The 22,187-nt window shown below is 51.5% G+C and overlaps 2 protein-coding genes across 6 annotated transcripts; both read left to right on the forward strand.

The window, feature by feature from the left end:
* The first annotated feature begins 3,260 nt into the window (after positions 1-3,260).
* Positions 3,261-8,608, forward strand: GTF2H4 (general transcription factor IIH subunit 4). The gene is made up of 14 exons (XM_090282052.1): positions 3,261-3,473; positions 4,082-4,224; positions 4,519-4,623; positions 4,920-5,051; positions 5,306-5,402; positions 5,492-5,580; positions 5,776-5,887; positions 6,022-6,090; positions 6,292-6,375; positions 6,627-6,759; positions 6,964-7,094; positions 7,688-7,735; positions 7,877-7,955; positions 8,343-8,608. The coding sequence occupies exons 2-14, from the start codon at positions 4,085-4,087 to the stop codon at positions 8,513-8,515; spliced, it is 1,392 nt and encodes a 463-aa protein (XP_090138178.1). The 5' UTR covers positions 3,261-3,473; positions 4,082-4,084; the 3' UTR covers positions 8,516-8,608.
* A 98-nt stretch (positions 8,609-8,706) lies between these two features.
* On the forward strand, positions 8,707-21,780 carry VARS2 (valyl-tRNA synthetase 2, mitochondrial). Of its 5 annotated transcripts, XR_016511990.1 has the most exons (32): positions 8,707-8,834; positions 9,259-9,483; positions 9,614-9,695; positions 9,812-9,912; positions 10,204-10,325; positions 10,433-10,499; positions 10,596-10,693; positions 11,333-11,414; positions 11,583-11,702; positions 12,152-12,263; positions 12,956-13,044; positions 13,538-13,628; positions 13,862-13,989; positions 14,104-14,207; positions 14,426-14,507; positions 14,694-14,770; positions 14,842-14,917; positions 15,148-15,253; positions 15,389-15,492; positions 15,582-15,707; positions 15,925-16,029; positions 16,173-16,241; positions 16,364-16,442; positions 16,551-16,678; positions 16,808-16,960; positions 17,754-17,960; positions 18,629-18,740; positions 18,873-19,048; positions 19,193-19,321; positions 19,424-19,671; positions 20,771-20,854; positions 21,445-21,780. XR_016511990.1 is itself a non-coding variant. In XM_090282048.1 (30 exons), the coding sequence occupies exons 2-30, from the start codon at positions 9,292-9,294 to the stop codon at positions 19,517-19,519; spliced, it is 3,213 nt and encodes a 1,070-aa protein (XP_090138174.1). In that variant the 5' UTR covers positions 8,707-8,834; positions 9,259-9,291; the 3' UTR covers positions 19,520-19,779. The 5 variants fall into 5 exon arrangements, 3 of the variants coding, with proteins under 3 accessions (XP_090138174.1, XP_090138176.1, XP_090138177.1); XR_016511991.1 differs by lacking the exons at positions 20,771-20,854; positions 21,445-21,780 and adding an exon at positions 20,563-20,751; XM_090282048.1 differs by lacking the exons at positions 20,771-20,854; positions 21,445-21,780 and having other exon boundaries at positions 19,424-19,779.
* The last annotated feature ends 407 nt before the right edge of the window (positions 21,781-22,187 follow it).

Genomic DNA, 22,187 nt, shown 5'->3' on the forward strand with positions numbered 1-22,187 from the left:
CCACCCTGCTGCAAAAGCCAGAAACCTGGGGTCACCTATTCTCCCCTCACAAATCCAGTCTATCACTAGGCTCTGTTGATTTTACTTCCCAAATTTCCCTTCAATTCATCATTTCTCTCTCTCTGTCTTTCCATCTCCCCCTGGCACACAGCACCTCCCTCTTGCCTGGATTACAGCAGTAGTCTTCCAGGATCTGCCTTGCTCCTCTCTGGTTTGTTTTCAGCCCTGCAGCCACATTGATCTTGAAAACACTTAAATGTGATCCCTTTCCTTTGTTTCAAACCTTTTCATGGCTTCCCATTGACTTTAGAATAAGAACAAAATCTTGGCCAACTTTGGCCCTCCACTTCCAAGTTGGGTCCTTCACCACTCTCTCCTTTATGCACCACTGGCCTTTCAGTTCCACCCACTGGCCTCAGTCCTTCTTGCCACATGGCCTTTGTAGTATGCTATTCCCTACATGGAACACAGCTCCCTGCGGTCTGTCTTGGTAACACCTGTTTGTCCCTCAGCAGTTGCCCTTGACTTGCCTGACCAAGTCAAACCCCTTCTCTCAGTCAAACCCATGCTCTCAGAGCAACATGACTCTCTATAGTTTTTTTTTAAAGGAAATAATATTTACTGAACACTTACTATGTGCCAGGTACCATACTTCTTACATATTATATCTTATTAATACTTCCAACATATAAAGTAGCTAAAATTATTGCCATTTCACAAAGAAAACTCTGCCGGGTTAAGTCACTTGCCCAAGCTATAGAGGGTGAGCTGCTCAGAAGCAGCCTGTGTGGGCTCCTGGGTCTCTGCTCTTTCTCTAGTATGTTGTCTGAGGGGTGCTCATGAACTCCATATCACAGCAAGTTCTGGAGCACAGGCTCGATATCTTTAAGTCAGGGAGCTCCTACAAATCAGCTCCTAGAAGCCCAGACTGATATTCTTCCTAAAGACCAGTTCCAGAAACTCAGCCTGCTCAGTTCCTGCCGTGGAAACCTTGCCCTCATCCACTGCATTCCCTCGAGCAGGCAGCCCCAAGAGAACTCTGTGATGAGGTGGTCTATACCAGCACCATCCAACAGGTAGCCACTACTGGGTCCTTGAAATAAGCTAGTGTGACTGAGGATCTGAATTTTTAAAAAGATTCTATTTATTGTTAGAGAGAAGAGAGGGAGAAAAGGAGGGAGAGCACCATCAATCAGCTGCCTCTTGCATGCTCCCAACCAGAGACCTGGCCCACAACCTCCAGGTATGTGCCGCAACCAGGAACTGAATCAGCAATCCTTCATCATGTGGGATGACACCCAACCCACTGAACCATGCCAGTCAGGGCAGGAACTGAATTTTAAATGTTTTAACTTAAATGTAGATAACTGCAGGTGGCTAGCATAGCCTCAGAGCTTCCCCTATACTTGCAGAGAACTGTGACCTGATCTGCCCAGCGCCCCTTGCTTGTTCCCATCAAAATGACCTATTTGAGTTCACGTAAAGCTCCTTACAAAGATGGGACTGGGTCAGTTATGCCATTTTGTAATCTGCTTTTCTTCCCCTCATGACAGGTTGTATGTAGCTCCAGGTCATACAGTGACCTCCTGTCAAAGCGTTGCCCAGTATTTTACATGTTTCAATGACTGACATTTTATCTAACCAACTCCCAGTGATGGACACTTGGGCTGTTTCCATTGTTTTAATAATACAACAACAAACACACTTCAATAAACATCTTTGCATGTATATCTCTGTACCCAGGTGGAAGAATTTTAGTATGGTACATTCCTAAAGGGGGAGTTGCTAGGTCAGAGGGTAGTCACATTAAAACCATTGGTATGTACTGACAAACTGCCCTTAAAAAAAACATGCCTATGTCAACCTTCAACAAAGTATATATGAGTATGCTTATATGCTCATATACACTGAAGTTAACATTGAGGTGCTCAATCCTTATTTTTCAATTGGATGTTATTGTTTCTTTAATTCACTTTTCCTTAATTACTAGTGAAGTTGAGAGGTTTTTTATTTGGTTATAAGTCATTCGTATTTCTTCTGTTTATTGCTTGTTTTCTCTCTTGTCAACTTTTCCAGTGTGTTGTTTCTTTCTCTCACTGCTTTATAAGAGCTCTTTGTATTTTGTCCATTTAATCAAATACTTCTTCCCAGATTGTAATTTGTATTTTAACTGTACATAACATTTGCCACAAAGAAGCTTTGTTAGTTTTGTGGCCTTCTTTGAGGACTTTAAATATTGATTGCTAAAGAAACAAAACAAACATGACAAAATGTTATACAATTAGTCCCTCATCCCAGGCAAATGCCCTTCAAATACCTGCTTCGGCACTTTCCAGTTGTCTGGTCATGGGCAAACTTGATTTCACTGAACTTTGGTATTCTAGTCTGTAAAATGGTAATAATAAAACTGGCATTGCCCTTACTGGTGTGGCTTAGTGGGTTAGGCAGCATCCTGCAAAGTGCAAGGTTGCCAGTTTGATTCCAGGTCCAGGCACATGCCTGGGTTTCCAGCCAGGTTCCCAGTTGGGGAGTGCACCAGAGGCAACTGATGGGAGGATGTTTTGATGGATAGATGTTTCTCTCCGTCCTTTGTTTCCCCTCTCTCTAAAAATAAATAAAATCTTAAAAAACAACCCAGAACTGGCCTTATAGGAATTTAGGGAAGTGTGTAGCTCTGTCCTTGGCTGAAGACGGTCTTTTCCCCTTCCCTGCAGTAGGTTCATAAGTCAAATCAGACTAAACAATTGTGTTAAACATTGTATTTACTAGTATCTTCTAACTAAACGGGGGGCTGAAGTATGGTGGACGTGGCGATTAAGATCTATACTTAACGTGCCCAGTAAGGCACATTGGATCGTATTAACAACACAACTCGCGAAAGCGGTCTAGAGAGCGCAATATTCCAGTTTTACCAGGAACAACTGAATTCGAGGAACCTAGTTTCGAGCGTCTCTACACCCAAGCCCCTCACCTAAGAGGTGTCTGCGCGTCTCCGCTGGGAAGCCTGGGTCCCGCCTCATGTACTGATAGGTTAGGAAAGCCGTTGGCAACTTACGTGGAGAGCGATTGCGGAACCAAGTGGCCCGTCTTCTGTGTCCCGGGCTCTTTCAATTAAAGGCCAACTTCTTTCCTCTCCGCTTCCCCGCGGTGCCTTTTGGGAGTTGTAGTCAGACGCACTTCAGCCTGCTTGGCAGGTGGGCAAGGACAAAACTCCAAATCCCAGTATGCCCCGCAGCGGGCAAGTGCAGCACCTATTCTTATCCTCCCTACTTTTTCACTCCATTCTCTTTTGAAGCCTATACTCGGGAGCCTTCTTTGTGAAATTCTTCGTCGCTCTCCCACTCTTTTTCTCTCATTTTTTACCATCCTTTCACCTATTCCCTGGAAGCAATGCGAGATATTGGCTCCGATTAAGCGACGTCTTGGAACTCTGGGTGCACAAGGGAGGGGAGGGCGGAGATCGACCCCGAGTGGTAAGGGGGCCGGGAGAGGGGGTGGCGGAGTGCAGGAGCTTTGAGTGAGAGGGAGGAGTGGGAGAAAAGTAGGAGAGAAGTCAGGAGGTTGGATGGTGTGGATCAGGTTGAATGGGATGAGTAGTAGTCTTGGAGGAGAGAGAAGAAAAAAGGTAGAATTAGATTTGGGAGACATGGAGCGGAGAGGTAGTTCATTGCGGTTCCCAGCAAGAGAATAGATGGGAAAGTCTGACAGATGTGGAGCTTATGGGGTTCTCTGACCAGGAGAAGTGGAAGAGAGAGAGGACTGGGCTCAACAAGTCTTTTTGTTGCTGCTTAGTAAAGATGAGACAAATCATCAAAATATAAAATAATTCTGCAAATATGGGACAATTAACAATTCTGTTACTTAGAAATACTGGAGTTGAGGCCAGAAGTGGGGTGAGGAGGCAGAAAAGGAGGAAGTCAGTCAGGTTTGGGAGAAATGAGATGAATGACATGGAAAGGGAAACCATAGAAAAGATGGTCCATGTGGTGGGAGCCAGTGGATCTGGGACTGGAATGAGAAACGTGAGGGGTGACACTGGCATGCATTGTGGGAGTGTGTTTCTAACACTTGCGTTTCTCAGGTAATGGAGAGCACCCCCTTGAGGGGTGGACTGAACCGAGCACACCTACAATGCAGGAATCTGCAGGAGTTCCTTGGGGGTCTGAACCCAGGGGTATTGGACCGACTGTACGGGCACCCTGCCACCTGTCTGGCTGTCTTCAGGTGAGCATGCCCTTTATGGCAGGGACCATGGTGGGACAATGTAATGGGGCTTGCAGACTGGGGTAAGTTATCATGTGTAGAAGCCCAGACCTAAAGGGCTTGGGGATTAAAGTGTGTCAGGTCAAAACAGATGGTGTTTGTGGGGACAGAAAACTGTAAATGTGTGTATTGGTTGGGCGGGGGGGGGGGGCAGTGTGTGTGTGTGTGTGACAGGGCATGTTGAGAGGCTGAGATGCAGGAGATGCAGATCTAAGGTAGTTGCTGATATTAACATTTTACCTCTGGCCCCTGCAGGGAGCTCCCATCTTTGGCTAAGAACTGGGTGATGCGGATGCTCTTTTTGGAGCAGCCTTTGCCACAAGCTGCTGTGGCCCTGTGGGTGAAGAAGGAATTTGGCAAGTGAGTCTACTGCATTCTCAGCTAGGTACAAATTTCTCAACAGCTAGAGTTCCCAAACTCCTGTTCTTGGAACATTTTCAGGAAATATTAATAGGTACACCACAAAACTTATAATTAAATAAGTTTGGGAAACTGCATATTGTATTTTCCCTCTTGGAGAGTTATGACACTGATTTCACTCTTGTGAAACAGTGATCCAAGGACCACCAGTTCAGAAAAGACAGAAGTGGAGGCCTTTATGGGCCTCCTTCTTTTTGTTCTCCTGATACCCCCTCACCTCCCTGCTTCTGTTTCAGAACTCAGGAGGAGAGTATAGGGCTGCTTAGCGGCCTCCGTATCTGGCACACCCAACTGCTCCCTGGTGGTCTCCAGGGCCTCATCCTCAACCCCATCTTCCGCCAGAACCTCCGCATTGCCCTTCTGGGTGGGTATGTCACTTCCATCTCTTCCTCAGCTGGGCCAGGGGAACTAAACTTCTGGATGGGGAGCTCTGAGGTGCCTGTCTGGAACTTTGGGGGCTCCACCTTTGGGAGCTCCTTTAGGACTAAGTTGGACCAGATACAGCTGCACAGTATAGCAAAGATCTCCCATTCATGACGCATGGGGATGAGGGTGGAAAGAGGGCAGAGGGAAAGCAGGGGACACAGGCAGGGCTCCTTACTCTCGGTCCATCCTGGCATAGGGGCAAGGCCTGGTCTGATGACACAAGTCAGCTGGGACCAGACAAGCATGCCCGGGATGTCCCCTCACTTGATAAGTATGCCGAGGAGCGATGGGAGGTGAGGACTTAGGACTCTGTGTGTATCTCTGCTTGTGCTCCCACCTCCTGTGGACCCTAGAGGCATCTCTTTTCTCTTGCATTCCTCAGGTGGTGCTGCACTTCATGGTGGGCTCCCCTGGTGCAGCTGTCAGCCAGGACTTGGCTCAGCTCCTCAGCCAGGCTGGGCTCATGAAGAGGTGAAGAAAACCTGCTTCGATGTATCCTTGGGTCCTTGCTAAACTGAGTGTTCGGGTGGGTCAGGAGTGCAAGGGGTTGACTGAAAAAGGAGAGTTGAGTGGAGTATGGCCAGAGGTAAACCATAAGATATGAGAGGACCCGTGGGGATGGTGGCCTTTCTCTGCACACCTCTTCCATTGTCACTCTGTCCCCAGTGCTGAACCTGGAGAGCCACCCTGTATCACCTCTGCTGGCTTCCAGTTCCTGTTGTTGGACACCCCTGCCCAGCTCTGGTACTTTATGCTCCAGTACCTGCAGACGGCCCAGGTGAGGGGACCGCATGCTTGGCTCTTCCCAAGGCCCACTCAGAGACTGCTACCTGCAGACTCTGCTCCCTGATATTCTCTCCTCTCATTTTCTCCTTCCTGCCCTTCCCTTTGCCTCTGCCCATCCCTTCTTAGAGCCGGGGCATGGACCTAGTGGAGATCCTCTCCTTCCTCTTCCAGCTCAGCTTCTCTACTCTAGGCAAGGTAAGCAGAGGATGGAACTGGGGGCTTGGGTGGGTGAACTGAAGGGAGTGAGATGGGGAAAGGAAGTGAAGCTATGGGGCAACAGTAAAAGATGAGAATGAATAGGGCATGGCCAGAGATGTGAAAAGAGGAAGCAGGTGGCCTGGGTTGGGAGCAGTAGAATGGGATGTGTTTTGTACTCTGTCTGTCTCTCTTCCTCAGGATTACTCTGTGGAAGGTATGAGTGATTCTCTGTTGAACTTCCTGCAACATCTTCGTGAGTTTGGGCTTGTTTTCCAGAGAAAGGTATGAGCACCCAAATACATGGCGTGTAGGGAAGAGGCAGGGTGGAATGCTGCATTGGCCTTTAGAAAGGAGTGGGGTTTCAGGAGGCAGCAGGGAGCCATTACAAGGACTGAATACTTGGGTCCCTTGGGAGAGAAGTTGGGAGTTGGGACTCTGTGCACTAGGAGGGATTTGGTGTCTCAGGAAGATATAAGGCAGTGACAGCTGAGAGATCGCCCGCCCTCTGCCTTTCTCCCATCTATCCTTTCCAGAGGAAGTCTCGGCGTTACTACCCCACGCGCCTGGCCATCAATCTCTCATCAGGTGTTTCTGGGGCTGGGGGCACTGCACATCAGCCAGGCTTCATTGTTGTGGAAACCAATTACCGACTGTATGCCTACACGGGTGAGGGAACATAGGGCTCCTGGGAGAGCAGGTTGGATTGGGAGCAGGGAGGGGGAAGGAAGCAGGAAGGAATGCCAGTATCTTTTCGGTTTACCAGACAGTTTACAGAGTTTTCTGACATTTCCCATCACAAATGAGGGCAGGGCTTGAGGTAGTCTGGGTATGGGGGAGCTTTCTCATCCTCTCTTCCTGTCTCTGGGTCAGAGTCGGAGCTGCAGATCGCCCTCATTGCCCTCTTCTCCGAGATGCTCTATCGCTTCCCCAACATGGTGGTGGCGCAGGTCACCCGGGAGAGTGTCCAACAGGCCATCGCCAGTGGCATTACAGCCCAGCAGGTAGCACCCCTTGGGAGGGGGGAAGACAGACTGCACTGGGCTGTGGGGTACAAGGTAGTTACTAGGTCTGTTACAGTAGGTGGAAGTGAGTTGTTAGTTTGCGCATAGATCAGGTACATGAGAAGTCAAGGCTGTAGGTGTGGGAATAGGCAGACATTGGAGAGAAACACCTGAGGGACTAGAGATAGCCCTGAATTTGTGTCTTGGCACCACCACTTCCTAGCTGCATGAACAGACTGGTTGCTTTGTTTTTGAAACTCAGTTTCTTCATCTGGAAGATGGAAATAATGAGTTTTCACTTCACTGGGTTTTGGGGAGGCTTCAGTGAGAGAATAGTGGTAAAACACTAAGCTAAGAGCCTGCTGCACAATCAGTGCTGCTATTTTAAAGAAAAAACAAGGCTGTACAAAGGGCAGACGTGGCAGAGAAGGAATGGCAGACGGGACAGTGGGAACAGCAACTTGGGACAACAGCTGAACAGGGCATGGGCTGATGACAGGCATGTCACTATGAATTTTTTTAAACAGTAACTTGATGTTCCATTGACATTAGGTGACAGCCTAAGTAGCTTTCCTATTCTTCTGTTTTTCTAGATCATCCATTTCCTCAGGACAAGGGCCCACCCAGTGATGCTTAAACAGGTACAGACAGGTACCAAGCTGCTGGAGGCTGACAGCCCCTGACACCTGGTGGTCAAGCGATGGAAACTCTGGGGAACAGTGTAGGAATGGGTTGTCAGGGGCAGTATTCTTGAATCGTCCAGCCGTCCCTTGTCCCTGCAGACACCTGTGCTGCCGCCCACCATCACGGATCAGATTCGGCTGTGGGAGCTTGAAAGGGACAGACTCCGGTTCACTGAGGGTGAGTAGCTTCTGATCGTTGGTTCTTGGTTATTGGGTAGAGGAAGAACAATTCAGTCTTGAGCTGAAAAATATATTGTTGCATTTTATTTTTTTGTCTGACTGACAAGACATTTTATTTTGGGGTAAATCTAGTAGTAAATATAATCTCAAATTAATGTAATTTGGATTTAATTAGAAGAGAAAAATTGGGAGGGGTAATCCATAGTAACCTCTCTGGTTTTGGTGAGCACTACTGGGTTATCTTATTGTATTACATTGCCTCCCTGAATATGGGTGGATGAGGTTCAAAGAGACAAAGATTAGATTTATATTGTGATGGGTGGCCTGATGTGGAGGGGCTCATGATCTCTCCTCCTCTGCCCCGCTGCCCGTCCTCGGGCCCCAGGCGTCCTCTATAACCAATTCCTGTCGCAAGTGGACTTTGAGCTGCTGTTGGCCCACGCGCGGGAGCTGGGCGTGCTGGTGTTCGAGAACTCCGCCAAGCGGCTCATGGTAGTGACACCTGCTGGGCATGGCGACGTTAAGCGCTTCTGGAAGCGGCAGAAGCACAGCTCCTGAGCGTGTGCACCAGGACTGGAGCTGGGCGCAGCCCTGTAATTCTTGGGTTTTTATTTACACGTGGGGAGTGTTGAATAAAGTCTTGAAAAGTAAGCCACGCGGCCTCCGGCTTCTCCGCCCCTGCTTCCGCTCCCTGCGTCTGCGGTCATTGGGCGGGGAAGAGCGGGGGGTGGAGCCAAGCGGCTACTACCGCGCATGCGCTTTCGGGCGCCGCGCGCGCCCCGCGTTGCAGGTCAGTTTACGCGGTAGGCTTGCTGGTAATCCCTCCGCAGCCGTCGGCGTGCTGCGGAGTGCCTTGGGGTCGCTGCGGGCTCGCCCGGTGAGGCGCCGGGGCCGCCTCCGGTGGGTGGGACGCGCGGGGCTGGAGGCCGTGAGGGCGATGTCTGGGCAGGCCAAGGTCGCGGTGACTGGCCGGACTCCTTGGGCACGCATTTGTCGGTTATCTTCCCCGAATCTCCGAGTATACCTTCCCGTGTGTCAGCGACCACCCCTACGTCTCACGTGCATAAGTTGGGGGCCAGAAACCCTGGCCCTTCCCCAGAAGAGACCTGATCCTCCTGACTCCATGATCCTGTTATTGTCGACGTTATGCTCTTCAGTCCTCAGAGAGGAAGGGTTGTTTGGGAAGGGGTTGAATAACAGAGCACTGCTAGTAGGAGGCAGGGAATAAGGAATAGGGTGTGTCTTTAGGAATCTGACCCTCGCACACCCCCATATTCTCCTCATGTGCTCTTTTTTGTCAGGAACAGATCGTGGCCCCTTTGCAAGCACTCCTGATGCCTCATTTACCTCAGGCTTTTTTTCTACGATGGGGGCTGAGGACCCCGCGGGGCCTCTCCAGGCCCCATCTTTCTACCCAGTCGGAGCCCTATGGATCCGCCATCTCCCAGAGGAATCGTGAAGCCAGACAGAAGCGCCTCCGAGAGAAGCAGGCGGCGCTGGAGGCTGGGTTGGCCGGGAAGAAGAAGGTTGGGGTCACACAGCTTGTCCTTGGGTCTCTAGGAAGACTTGAGGGGCTGGAGGAGAGACTGCTGCATTCCACATGCCTGGTCTTTACTGGAAACTGTAATCTCCCTCTCTGGTTCCTCCTTCCCCCAGTCATCTGCAGAATCCAGTAAGTCCTGGACTCCGAAAGAAATAGTGTTGTACGAAATCCCCACGGAACTTGGTGAAAAGAAAGGTAACAAGGAAACTTAAAGGCCTTCTCTTTCACATTCTCGTTGCCCATTTGGTTTGCTGAAATGCAGCCTGGCAATGAAGGTTAGGAGTTACTGGAACTCTCCTCTGCCTCCCCAGATGTCTCCCAGCCTCTGCCTCCTGCATACAGCCCCCGATACGTTGAGGCGGCCTGGTACCCTTGGTGGGTTCGAGAGGGCTTCTTCAAGCCAGAATATCAGGTTTGTACCTGGCAGGGAGGGGCACTAAACAGTCCCCAGGGTAAGTGGCCCATGAGGTTGATGGGCACAACTGAGCCTCAGAGTCTGGAGCTCACAGCCACCCACATTGGAGAGCTTGTCTCCTGCTGCTGGTGTCTCCAGAGCATTCTCTTGGTGAGTTTTCTCTTTCCCTGTTACTTGCAGGATCACTCTTTCCTCCCCTTCTTCATGTCTTAGAGATACCAGAGGGAGCTATTCACCCAGTTAACATCCAGTCTTCTCTTGCCCTTTGACTTTGCCCCTTGCTTCTAGATCAGGCTGCCCCAGGCTACAGGGGAGACCTTTTCCATGTGTATCCCACCTCCCAACGTCACTGGCTCTCTACACATTGGGCATGCACTGACAGTGGCCATCCAGGATGCTCTTGTGCGCTGGTGAGGGGAAAGGGGCTGCTTGAGCTCTTGGTGGGGAAGGGAAAGGGGCAAGGGGTGAGGATAAACATGTAAGCTCAGGGCTTCACGTGCCAGTGTTTCTGTTGCAGGCACCGGATGCGCGGGGATCAGGTACTGTGGATCCCTGGCTCAGATCATGCAGGAATTGCTACCCAAGTATGTCCTTTGCTTTTGTTTCTTTTTCTTGGGTGAAAGACATTTCTTCCCCCAGAAGTGACCTGATTCACTGTTTTTTTCCCCCTAATCTTGTAGGCTGTGGTGGAGAAGCAGCTGTGGAAGGAGCGAGGAGTGAGGAGACACGAGTTGAGCCGTGAAGACTTCCTCCAGGAGGTGTGGAAGTGGAAGGAGGAGTGAGTATGACAGGCATAGGGAGGTTGAGCTCATGAGTTTGGGGCCTTGCTTTCTAACCCCTCTCCCGACTTGTGGTCGCTCGTCCCATTTTCCCTCACTTCCCTAACTTCCAGAGACTTGAGTTCTAGAGCCTGTCAGCATTTAGTGACGTCTCCAAGCTGTGCCTGTGTATGTGTCCCTGTGTGTCCCTGTGTGTGTGTCTGTGTGTGATACAGTAAGATGTGTATAATGAAGTGTGTATGTGCATATATATGTATACATAGAATTCTCCCCTCCCACACTTGCCCCATTTTCCGTTGCCTAGACTTCATCATCTCTGCAACTCACCCATTCCCACTTTCCATCTGCTTGACTTTGCCCTATTTTTCCAGGTTTGTTATCACATGCCATCTTTTCATAAAGCTTTTTAGGTTTTCCACAAATTGGCTGCCCCTTCCTCTGTTAGTGTAGAACTTTATACTTTTAAAAATTTTATAGAACGCTCCACACTGGTTTGTGAGTCTGTCTCCATTAGCTTTTGGAGGCTAGATCAATGGCATACTCACCCCACCCTACAGCATTGCTGGGGTGTCATAGGGCCTGGTAGGTACATTATTGGTGCTCCGGACATGTTTGCTGACAAGTCTCTCTGGGCATAGGAAAGGTGGCGAGATCAGTGAGCAGCTTCGAGTTCTGGGGGCCTCCCTGGACTGGGATCGAGAATGTTTTACTATGGATGCTGTGAGTGTGCCCAGCCTGGTCCCTGTGGGTCTCAGAGAGGTGTTTAGAGATCTGCAGGGAGGTGGGTTGTGGTGTGTGCTGGAGGTAGCTGGGGTGGGAGTGGTGATCCCTGAATGGGGTGACAGGCTGAGAAGGGGCTGTTGGGTATGGACACTCAGGTCATTCTAGGGCTCCTCAGTGGCTGTGACCGAAGCTTTTGTGCGACTTCACAAGGCAGGGTTGTTGTACCGCAGCCGGCAGCTTGTCAACTGGTCATGTACCTTAAGATCAGCTATCTCTGACATTGAGGTAAGGCAGAGGAAGAGAAGCAGGTTTGTGAGAGCGCTGAGGTGGCTGAAAGCCCAGATTCTGGAGCCAGACTGCCTGGAATCCCATCCAGGTCCTGCCACCTACCACCTCTGTGACTTCTGGCTTCTGTGAGCCTCAGTTTTCCTAATCTGTAAATTAGGACTGATGGGAATGCCTGCATCTTGGGGGTGTTGTGAGAGTGAAGTGAGAACTCATGGAAGGTATTCAGCAGAGTACCTGTGTATGGTTTAAGTGTTCGGTGAATGTTTGCTATAACTGTACTGCACAAGAATTAAGGTGAGGGCAGAGGGAGGTGGCTCCCCACTCCTCTGAATGGCTTTTTGATAGACGGGCTGCAGGGAGGCTGGGTGGAGGAGTGGAGGAGGGAACACTGGGTGTTAATCTTGCAGAAGGGCTGCTCTCGGACCCTGCTTCTTCCATGTCTCTAGGTGGAGAGCCTGTCCCTGCCTGGCCGCACAGAGCTTCGACTGCCCGGCTGCCCCACCCCTGTGTCTTTTGGCCTCCTTGTTTCTGTGGCCTTCCCTGTGGATGGAGAGCCTGGTGAGGGCAGTCCTTGGAAGGGTTGCCCACTGGTCTCTGCGTCCCCTGTTTCCTCAAGCCTGTGTTGGGCTGATGAGAGGGAACCCACTATCCTGTTTCACACATGGCCTGGTGGGAGGGGCATAAGGAACCTTGGTAGTGTTTGTGTTTTTGTGGGCACTTATCCTGGCTATTTGGGGCCATGTAAGAAAAGTGCACATGGTCATTGCCCTTTGGGAGCTTAGTGTAATTCTGCAGGAGGCTGCCACCTCCGAAAGAGACAAAATATAAATTCTGAAGTGTGGTTTGAACAGTAAGTGTTCTGAAGAGTTTAGAGAAGGGGAAATAGATAAGGTGGAATGTCAGAAGCTGTTTTTTGTAGGAGAGACTGGTGCCAGACCCAAAGAATGCTCAGCATTTATGATTAGGACACTGAGTGTTATAGTGTCCCTCGGGTGCCATAAAAGATTCTGGTTGCTTTTATTAAGGCCACACCCATTTCTTCCATGCAAGCTGTCAAGGACTTCCTTAGCACCAGATACCAACCCAGGCTCCTAAAAACACTGGTCTTAATTTCCCCTAGTTACTTTTGGGGGTCTGCCCAACCTTGACTGCTCCTACCCCTCCCTTTTTCAGTTCTCCTCTCTTTAGCTATGTCCACAGGGAGGGGTGAGAGTGACTGCTAGCTAGATGTGCCTGAATTTTGTCCTCAGACACAGAGGTCGTGGTAGGGACCACGAGGCCAGAGACGTTGCCTGGAGATGTGGCAGTGGCCGTTCATCCCAATGATACCCGATACACGGTAATGCCCAGTACTTTGTGCACCTGGTGTTCCCACAGCTTTCTCTTCCCTTCCTTTCTGGATGGCGACTTTGTCTCTCCTGCTTCTACTTCCTTTTCCTAAGAATTCGCAGCTCAGTTCTCCAGTGGCTCTGAGTCTGCTCCCATTTGTTCTTGATGTAGTACTTTTCCTCTAGCTCAGGGGTTGACCAGGCACGGCCGAGGGGCACATCCACGCTGCCTGTGTTTGTGTGCACCACACTCGTTGGCTATGCTCATCTTGGCTGTGTTATCACCTCTGCCACAGTGGCAAGTGGAGTAATTATGCAGAGGCTGCATTTGTCTCTTGGCCTGCAAAGCCTTAAAGTATTCATCCTCTGTTCCCTTAAGAAAACATTGGCTGACTGCCACTCTGAGTCTTTACCTTGGTTTTCATCCTCTTACTCTCAGGGCTTTCCTGCCCTGCCAAGACCTTTCTGCTCACACATGCCTGTCCCTGACCCCTCTCCCTTCAGCATCTACATGGGCGACACCTTCGTCACCCCTTGACGGGGCAGCTTCTACCCCTCATCGCAGACTCTGCTGTCCAACCACATGTGGGCACAGGTGAGTGGAGGTCAGGGGAAGGAGAGAAAGCCAGGATGCTGGGTGGTAGGGATGAGGAGAAAGAAGAAAGGAGGGAGGGAAACCTTGTATGGAGTAGTCTGAGTGGATGGGGGGAAAGAAAGGGAGGCACAGAGAAGAGGGGTGGGACAGGGGGTTGTAAGTGATGATGATACCTCTGGAAAAGCAAAAGCCAGGGTCAGGGTTCAGTGTTCACAGCGTCTCTGCTCTTCCAGGGGCCGTGAAGGTGACTCCAGCTCACAGCCCTGCTGATGCTGAGCTGGGAACCCGACATGGCTTGAGTCCCCTAAGTGTCATCGCAGAGGATGGGACCATGACCTCTGTTTGTGGGGACTGGCTGCAGGTGGTATCGACCTTAGTGTTACCCTATCCTTTAGGGACACCCTTTGCCCCACCTCCCCTCTCCTACTCTTATTTCTCTAGAGCCCTTTAACCTTTATCATTGCTACTTTCCTAGGGTCTTCATCGATTTGCAGCCCGGGAAAAGATTATGTCTGCACTGAGGGAGAGGGGCCTGCTCCGGGGCCTCCAGAGCCATCCCATGGTGCTGCCCATTTGCAGGTGATCCATTTTAACTCCTTCACCTGGGACCCCCCCCCCCCCCCCCCCAGGAGGGACCTGGCATGGTCTCTGCACCTTCATGCTAGAATACAGGCCCTGTCAGCTTCATTGACTGTTGTATTCTCAGTACTGAGGGCCTGGCACCTAGTAGGGTCCCCAGTCCCTGGGGCGGAAGCGCAGGGCTGGGGGAGCAGTGAGCTCAGCTGCCTCCCTTTCAGCCGTTCCGGGGACGTGGTAGAATACCTACTGAAGAGCCAGTGGTTTGTGCGCTGCCGGGAGATGGGGGACCGGGCTGCTCAGGTGAGGCCGCACTGCAAGCAAGGGCTGGCGCCTGGGGAAGGGGTGAGGAAACAGGACAGCTGTGGGCAAGGAGGCGAGGTGGCCCAGACAGGAGGTTTGGAAGGACCTTTCTGAGCTTGAGAACCATGTCAGAGGGAAGCTGTGGGTGCAGGACAGGGAGCACTGTCTGAAGGCCTCTCTGTGCAGGCTGTGGAGTCTGGGGCTCTGGAGCTGAGCCCATCTTTCCACCAGAAGAACTGGCGGCTCTGGTTCTCCCGCATCGGGTAAGAGGGGCACTCTTTGAACTGGGAGGGGACCACTGCTCATGCTGAGCAGCCACTCTGCTCTGTGGCAGGGACTGGTGCATCTCTCGGCAGCTGTGGTGGGGCCATCGGATTCCAGCCTACCTGCTTATAGAGGAGCAGGTGAAGGTTGGTAGGAGGAAGTGCAGGAGGGGTGGGGCCAGGCAGTGGCATGGGGGCGGAGAGGGCCTTAGCATGTGATCCAGGCCTCAAGGCCAGCCCAGCTTCCTGCCTTCAGGTGCTTTAGCCTTAGGGCGGCCTGGCCTTCTTCATCTCACCGCCAGAGGGCCCAAAGAGACCTTGAATCTGAGGTTGCCTACCTGCCAGGTGTTTCTCCTCACGCTTCCCTTGTTCTGCAGGGCGATAGGGAGGACTGCTGGGTTGTCGGCCGGACAGAAGCTGAGGCCAGAGAATTGGCTGCAAAACTGACAGGAAGACCTGGGGCAGAGCTGATCCTGCAGCGCGGTGAGGGCCTGGGTCTTGGGGAGGTGAGGTCCGGAAAGCTGGTTGTGAGGGTTGGGCTGGAAGGATGGGCAGCAGTGGGCTGAGGTCCTAGAAGCTGAGGTTCTAGTTGTCTCCATTCCCTGTTCTGTTTTGCAGACCCTGATGTCCTGGACACATGGTTCTCTTCAGCTCTTTTCCCCTTTTCTGCCTTGGGCTGGCCCCAACAGGTGAGGCGCCAGCCTGAGAGGAAGAGACTGAAGGTGGGGACGGGTGAAGGACACACTTGGGCCCTCCAAGTCTCGAAGAGATGGCACTCAGGGCCTCTTCCTGCTTATCTTCTTCCTCCTAGACCCCAGACTTCAATCGATTCTACCCCCTATCACTTTTGGAAACTGGCAGTGACCTCCTGCTGTTCTGGGTGGGCCGCATGGTCATGTTGGGGACCCAGCTCACAGGACAGCTCCCCTTCAGCAAGGTAACAACCCTTTAGTGCCCTGTCCCTCTCTAATGCTCCAGTTTTTCCCTAACCATGTCCTCTCTTCTAACTCCTACGGTGTTTTCCATGTTCTCAATTCTTGTTTCCTGATTCATTTCCCACCCTAACCCTTAAAGCACGGGGGCCAGATATCCCAAGGGATCCTCCAGGGAAAGGCTCTGCAAGCTACCCTCTGCTGACCACTCCATACCCCCAGGTGCTTCTTCACTTCATGGTCCGGGACAGGCAGGGCCGGAAGATGAGCAAGTCCTTGGGGAATGTGCTGGACCCACGGGACATCATCAGAGGGGTGGAGCTGCAGGTCAGGATGAGATCTGGACAGGGCTGGGGTTTGTGGGGGAGAGATAGGGAGCCTGCCGAGAGAAATCAGTTTGGGGGACAATGGGTGGGAACCTTGTAGGAGTGGGTCGTGGTCTGAGGCCAGTGAATATTCACCTGTCCTAGGTGCTGCAGGAGAAGCTGAGAGATGGGAACTTGGACCCCACAGAGCTGGCGATTGCAACTGCAGCGCAGGTGTGTCCCCAGTGTCTGCTCCGTCTGGCCTCTAGCTCACAACAACCAGTTTCCTTTGTGATCCAGGCTTCTGGCCCTGTGGCTTCATAGATATCTGCTACCCATCCTTCCTCTGATTGCAGAAAAAGGACTTTCCTCACGGGATCCCCGAGTGTGGGACAGATGCCCTGCGGTTTGCTCTGTGCTCCCATGGGGCCCTGGGTAAGCCAAGCCAGGAGGTGTTGGGGTGTGAAGAGGGGCTGGCAGGGCTGAAGGCGCCATGTGCCACTGCCATCCACCTGCATGCTCTCTGCTTTTTCTCCCTCCCAGCGGGTGACTTACACCTGTCTGTCTCTGAGGTCCTGAGCTACCGGCATTTCTGCAACAAGATCTGGAATGCCCTGCGCTTTATCCTCAATGTCCTAGGGGAGAAATTCATACCCCAGCCTTCAGAGGAGGTAAGAGACAAAGAAGAGGTGCTTGAGACTGGGGTCGTCTGATGTCTGAGGTGGAAGACGGCATCTAAAAGGAAAGGCAGGGAGTGTGAGTTGAGCTGTCCCCATCCTGCAACCCTCTTCTGTCTGCAGTTGTCCCCCTCCTCCCCCATGGACAGCTGGATCCTGAGCCGCTTGGCACACACTGCCCGAGAGTGTGAGCGAGGCTTCCTTACGCGAGAGCTCCCACTTGCCACCCATGCCCTGCACCACTTCTGGCTCCACAGCCTCTGTGATGTCTACTTGGTGAGTGGGGCTGGGGTTGGTATGCATTGCAGCCCTGCAGACCTACTCCTTGTCCCTTTGAGATCAGGTTCCCTGGCAGAGAGGTCTCAGCTAGTTTCTCGATTGTTCCCTTAATTAGGACAGGAAGACAGATGAACCAGGGAATCCCACCTCCCCTCTTCCTTGCGACTGACCTAGTCACTGTTCCCTGTCTGTCACCTGCGGAGAGAGAGGAGGTGGGGAGACTTCTAGAAAACTGAGTCTGACAAAGCAGGGTCAGGAGGCAGATGGAGCTTCTTCCTTAGCTTCTGTCTGCTGAGTTCGGACCCTGGGGAGGCCAGGAGCTGTGAATGGCCAGGGAGGAAGCAAAGTTGGTCTTTAGACCCAGGGTTCTCACACTTAATCCTGTGTGAGAGTCAGCGGGAGGGATAGCTGGTTAACCTGTCCCTGAGTGCTGACTCATCAGATGGGGTGGGGTGGTGGAAATTGTCACTGCTTGTCCCAGGGGATGCTGCTAGCTCAGGATTGCTGCCCGAGATCACTGTTTCTTAATCTTAAAAAAAAAAACTTTTTATAAGCAAAACCTCAATACTTTTTTTTCTAAAGTATACAACCTTCCTGACAATTTTGATTTCCTACCCACTCTGAGTTTCCCTGCCTGAGATTCCCTTTCTCTGGGATAGCCAATGGTGTCCAAGCTGCAGTGTGCAGGTAACCTGTAGCGTCCTGACTGGTAGGGCAGCCAGTGTGTGGAGGGGCTGTGGCTGTAGCTGTGGCCCAGCCCTCTCCCCTGACCTGCAGGCGTCTTCCCTAGGAGACTGTGAAGCCCCGGCTGTCACACTGCCCCCGCCCCCCGGGGCCTCCTCAGGTGCTGTTCTCCTGTGCTGACGTCGGTCTGCGCCTGCTCGCCCCGTTCATGCCCTACCTGGCTGAGGAGCTCTGGCAGAGGCTGCCCCCCACGCCGGGCAGCCCCCCTGCCCCCAGCATCTCTGTTGCCCCCTACCCCAGTGCTGGCAGCTTGGTGGGTCACACACATTCCTGGAGTGGGACTGTTGGGGAAGGGTTGGGGTGTAGTCTTCTAAAAGGGTTTGCTGCTGTGGGGTTATTGACACTGTTGTTTTGTACTTCAGAGTCTTTGCAGGGATGGATTGTTCTCTAGCACTGTCTTGGGGAGCAGTATTAAACAGTGGATAAGAGCAGGACTGTGTCGCTAGACTGATCCTTGCTAGCTATGTGACTGTGCCTCAGTTTCCCCCATCTTTAAACTGGGGATAGCAATAGTCAATGTCATGGTTGTGATGAGGGTTAGATGTTAGTAATAGGGTAACCCAAAAGTCTCTGCAGTTTTAAGCTTTAATGACTTGAGAAGGATAAATGCAGCAAACTTAACCCCCCAAATAAGTCATTTTAAAGGTTAACTAAATTTATTTTTTAATTATGTGGTTTTGTGAGTTTTGAATAATATATTTAAAATTTTATTTTTAGTTGTTTGCCATCTTTGATCAGAGTGACTAAGCAGACATCAACCACTGATCATCTAAGACCTTCTTAGATGACTCCCCAGTTTTTGCTTTGTTCCATCCTTGAGGTGGTGCAGAGGAGTGAGGTGGGTGGGTGGAGGATAGAACCAGGAGAGTTAGTATGGGTGTCCCAGGAGCCTGCTGGTCAACTCTGGGTCCCTGTCTCCAGGAACGCTGGCACCAGCCTGAGCTGGAGCGGCGCTTCTCCCAGGTCCAGGAAGCTGTGCAGGCACTGAGGGCTCTCCAAGCCACATACCAGCTCACCAGGGCCCGGCCCCGAGGTGAGGCGTGTTCCTGCAGAAAGAAGGGGCTGACGGCAGAGGGGGAAACCTGGGGGCAAGGCCCGGGGTAGGAGGTGCAGGATGGGAAGGGAGGCAAGGTCTCAGGCCTTGACAGACTCCCTTTCCTCCCAGTGCTCCTGCAGAGCTCAGAGCCTGGAGAGGAGGGCATCTTTGAGGCCTTCCTGGAGCCCCTGGGCACCCTGGGCCGCTGTGGGGCTGTGAGCCTCTTACCTGCTGGCGCAGCTGCTCCCTCTGACTGGGCCTGGGCCCCAGCCAGTGACACCGTTCAGGTCTACATGGAGCTGCAGGTGCCCGGAGGAGATTGGAGTGGGGGAGGGGTCAAAAGGTGTTGGGAAGAGGGCAAGGGCAAGTTTTATAAAAGTGCAGAGGGGTCTTAGCATGGGGAAGAAGGAAGTGCTGGATGGGCTGCAGATGTCTCTCTTCTCCCACAGGGCCTGGTGGACCCCCAGGCCCATCTACCTCTGCTGGCTGCCCGAAGACACAAGTTGCAGAAGCAGTTTGATGGCCTCATAGCCTGGACCCCATCAGAGAGAGAGGCGGAGACTCAGAGGCAGCAGAGGGTAAAGCTGGGAGGCCACCCAGGGAACCTACCTCCCTGAGGGACTGTGGTAGGAGGGGTGGGCCTCATACCTGGATCCTTACCTGCTCCTTCCCCTGCCCAGCTTTCTTCCATCCAGCTGGAATTGTCAAAACTGGACAAGGCGGCTTCTCACCTCCAGCAGCTGATGGACACAACTCCCAGCCCCAGGGAATCCTGAGCCCTCACTCACTGTCCCTGGCGGTTCTCTGCCCTCCCAGACCTGCCTTGGAGAACAAACTGATCCTGCAGTTGCTGGCGAGATGGGGCCTCAGAGACCACATGGTTCACCTCCCTCATTTATGGGAACAAACCAGCTTGGTCAGAATGACTGTGAGTCCCTTGAGATGCTCACATTCCTGTTCCTGCTTACCACCTGTACAGCCCCACCTAGAAGTTTAGGCGTGAGGAGATTAAGATAAACTAAAAATCTTAAATGCATGTGCCTGTAGTTCTTTTATCCCTCTTTCCCTCAGTGGTGACTTTCTTGCCTTTCAATTCTTCCCTGAGACTCTGGTCTGGGAAGAGAGGAGGGCCACCTCTTCCTCGGGCTTGGCTTGAGCCACAGTGGGAGTGTGGGTGCTGGGCAGTACCTGCCTTGTTGGAGGAAAGGAGAATTCTCGAAGGCCTCTCACAGTGGCCTGGGTTCCACCTATTTCCTGGATTTTCTGACAGTGCCCCAACTTCTGCTGGCACTTCACCACTTCCTTGTTCCTTGACTCCCCACGTGTGCTGAGGGGCTGCAGAGAGTGCCCCACCCTTTGGGTACCTGAGACGAGTGCCAGGGGCACCCTGCCTAGCCCCTGATGGAGGTACAGAGATGGGCAGATTCCGACCCCTCCCCCACCAAACATCTTGCCTCATCTCAGTGGTATTCAGAGGCTGGCTCTCCCATGCCCAAGTTCCATTCTGTCCAGCAGCGCTGAGTAGCTGCTATTTATGGCTGGGGCCTCCGTGGTGCTACTTAATCCTTCTGAGAATCTCAGAGGTGGGAGTGTTCTCTCCATTTTAGAGATGAAGAAATGTGCTCAGAGAATAAAATTAGCTTGTATAAAGTATCAACTGGATTCAACCAATAAATTAGTCATAAATTCTTTCTGGTTGCTGTGACCAAACTTCATGTATCATGGCAACTTAGATGAGATGAATGTTTCATTAGCTGGGCAGAAGGGTTACCCCTTTTAACATTTTCCTGCCATTCTGATGCACTTTTTCTAATTCTAGGTCTAAGATCTCCAATTCCCACAAGCATATCCACATTCCCACCCAGAAGGAGGAGGGAAAGAATGGGATGGGCAGCTTCCTATTTCTCTTTCCCAAGTTCAAAAAATATTTCTTGAGCACCTGCTATGTACTAGGCCTTGTTCTGGACCCTTGGATTTATCAACGAATGAGAGAAATGAAGATGGCCCTGATAGTTTTTTGATTCTAGCAGGGAAAGCCAGAAAGAATACAGAGAAAATAGAGAGTATGTCTGAAGGTGATGAATGCTATGAGGAAGAAAGAGTAGAACAAGGTAAGGGGACTTGGGGGAGCAAGTTGTCATAATCACAGGGGCAAGTCATGAAATACTGGGCCCTCAGCTACCTCTCCTCTGGGCTAATTCAGAACGATTACAGAGGAAACTAGGGAAATTTTGTGAGTTTTGTTTTTATTCTTCCACTTCTGTGCTCTCCTCATCTTCAGGGCTGCTCCACACAGAGCTGTTGCCTTTACCTCCCTCCAGAGCAGCCAGGCTCTCATTTCATACTGTGGTGCTGGTGATTGGGGCGGAGGATGGTAGGCAGGGGCAGGTGTTGTGGAGAGCGGGGAGCAATCATATCAATACCCCAAATGATCAAGTCTTGGCTGAGACAGCTGGTAAGAAGTTAATATAATCTTGAGTGGGGAGTCAGATGAATCTCTGCCTCAAGAAAATCAGGAAAAGGACAACCCTGGACCTTGACGGGACTTACACATTGGATTTGGGTTTCCCTTCTAACAACAATCCCTACAACTTGTGTCCCTTACCTGACAGGCACGATGGCACATGCCCTAGGTAGCTTACCCTTGTAATCCTCACAACAATCCTACAAAGCAGGTACTGTCATTATCCTTATTTTGCAGGTGAAGAAATGCAGGCTCCATATGGATGAGAAACACCTAGAACTCAAGTGTTATGGGCCTCTGTTGCTACATGTCCTTATGTTTAGTCAGCACAACCTCTGCTAGCACCCGTTCCCCCCCAACCTATGCCAGCTGGCCACCCTCTCATCAGCTGAACCCCCCGTCTCACCTGAGCTGCCTCCCATCCCTCCTACCCCAATTGACCTGTGTGGATCTCAGGGTTAGGAGGCCCGTGTCCTGTGGGTGTCTGTCCACATCCCTGTCTGGGTTCTGAGCCCCCAGCCCCACAGCTTAATCAAACAGAGAGGAAATAAAAATCTTGCTTATCTTGCTTAAGCCACGGCATTTGTCTGGTGTCTGACCTCCCCACTGCTAATGGACATTGGGCAAGTGGCCTATCTTCTCTAAGCCTCAACTTCCTGATCTTTAAAATCAGATAATATCTATTATGCTACATTTAAGATTGCTGCAAGCATTGACCTAGGAGATCATCACTCCTGGAGCAACGTACAAATTCAGTACAATGGACTTTCCCTTATTCCCAGGTGTTCTGAAAATCTCAACTTGAAGTGTGTGTTCACACCTCAGTGTATGTGTGTTTGGTATGTGTATGTCCCCTAGTTAATTCCCTAGATTATTTCTAGGCCTTTGAAAACTGGCGTTGAGGGAGAGCGAGCCCATCCTGGAACCTCTCTGCTTCCCAAAGGAGAGTCAGAGATGTGGGTGTCCAATTTCTTTTTTCT

Source organism: Furipterus horrens, unplaced genomic scaffold (genome assembly GCF_987537825.1).
Source record: "Furipterus horrens unplaced genomic scaffold, mFurHor1.1.pri manual_scaffold_6, whole genome shotgun sequence".
Classification (NCBI taxonomy): Eukaryota; Metazoa; Chordata; class Mammalia; order Chiroptera; family Furipteridae; genus Furipterus; species Furipterus horrens.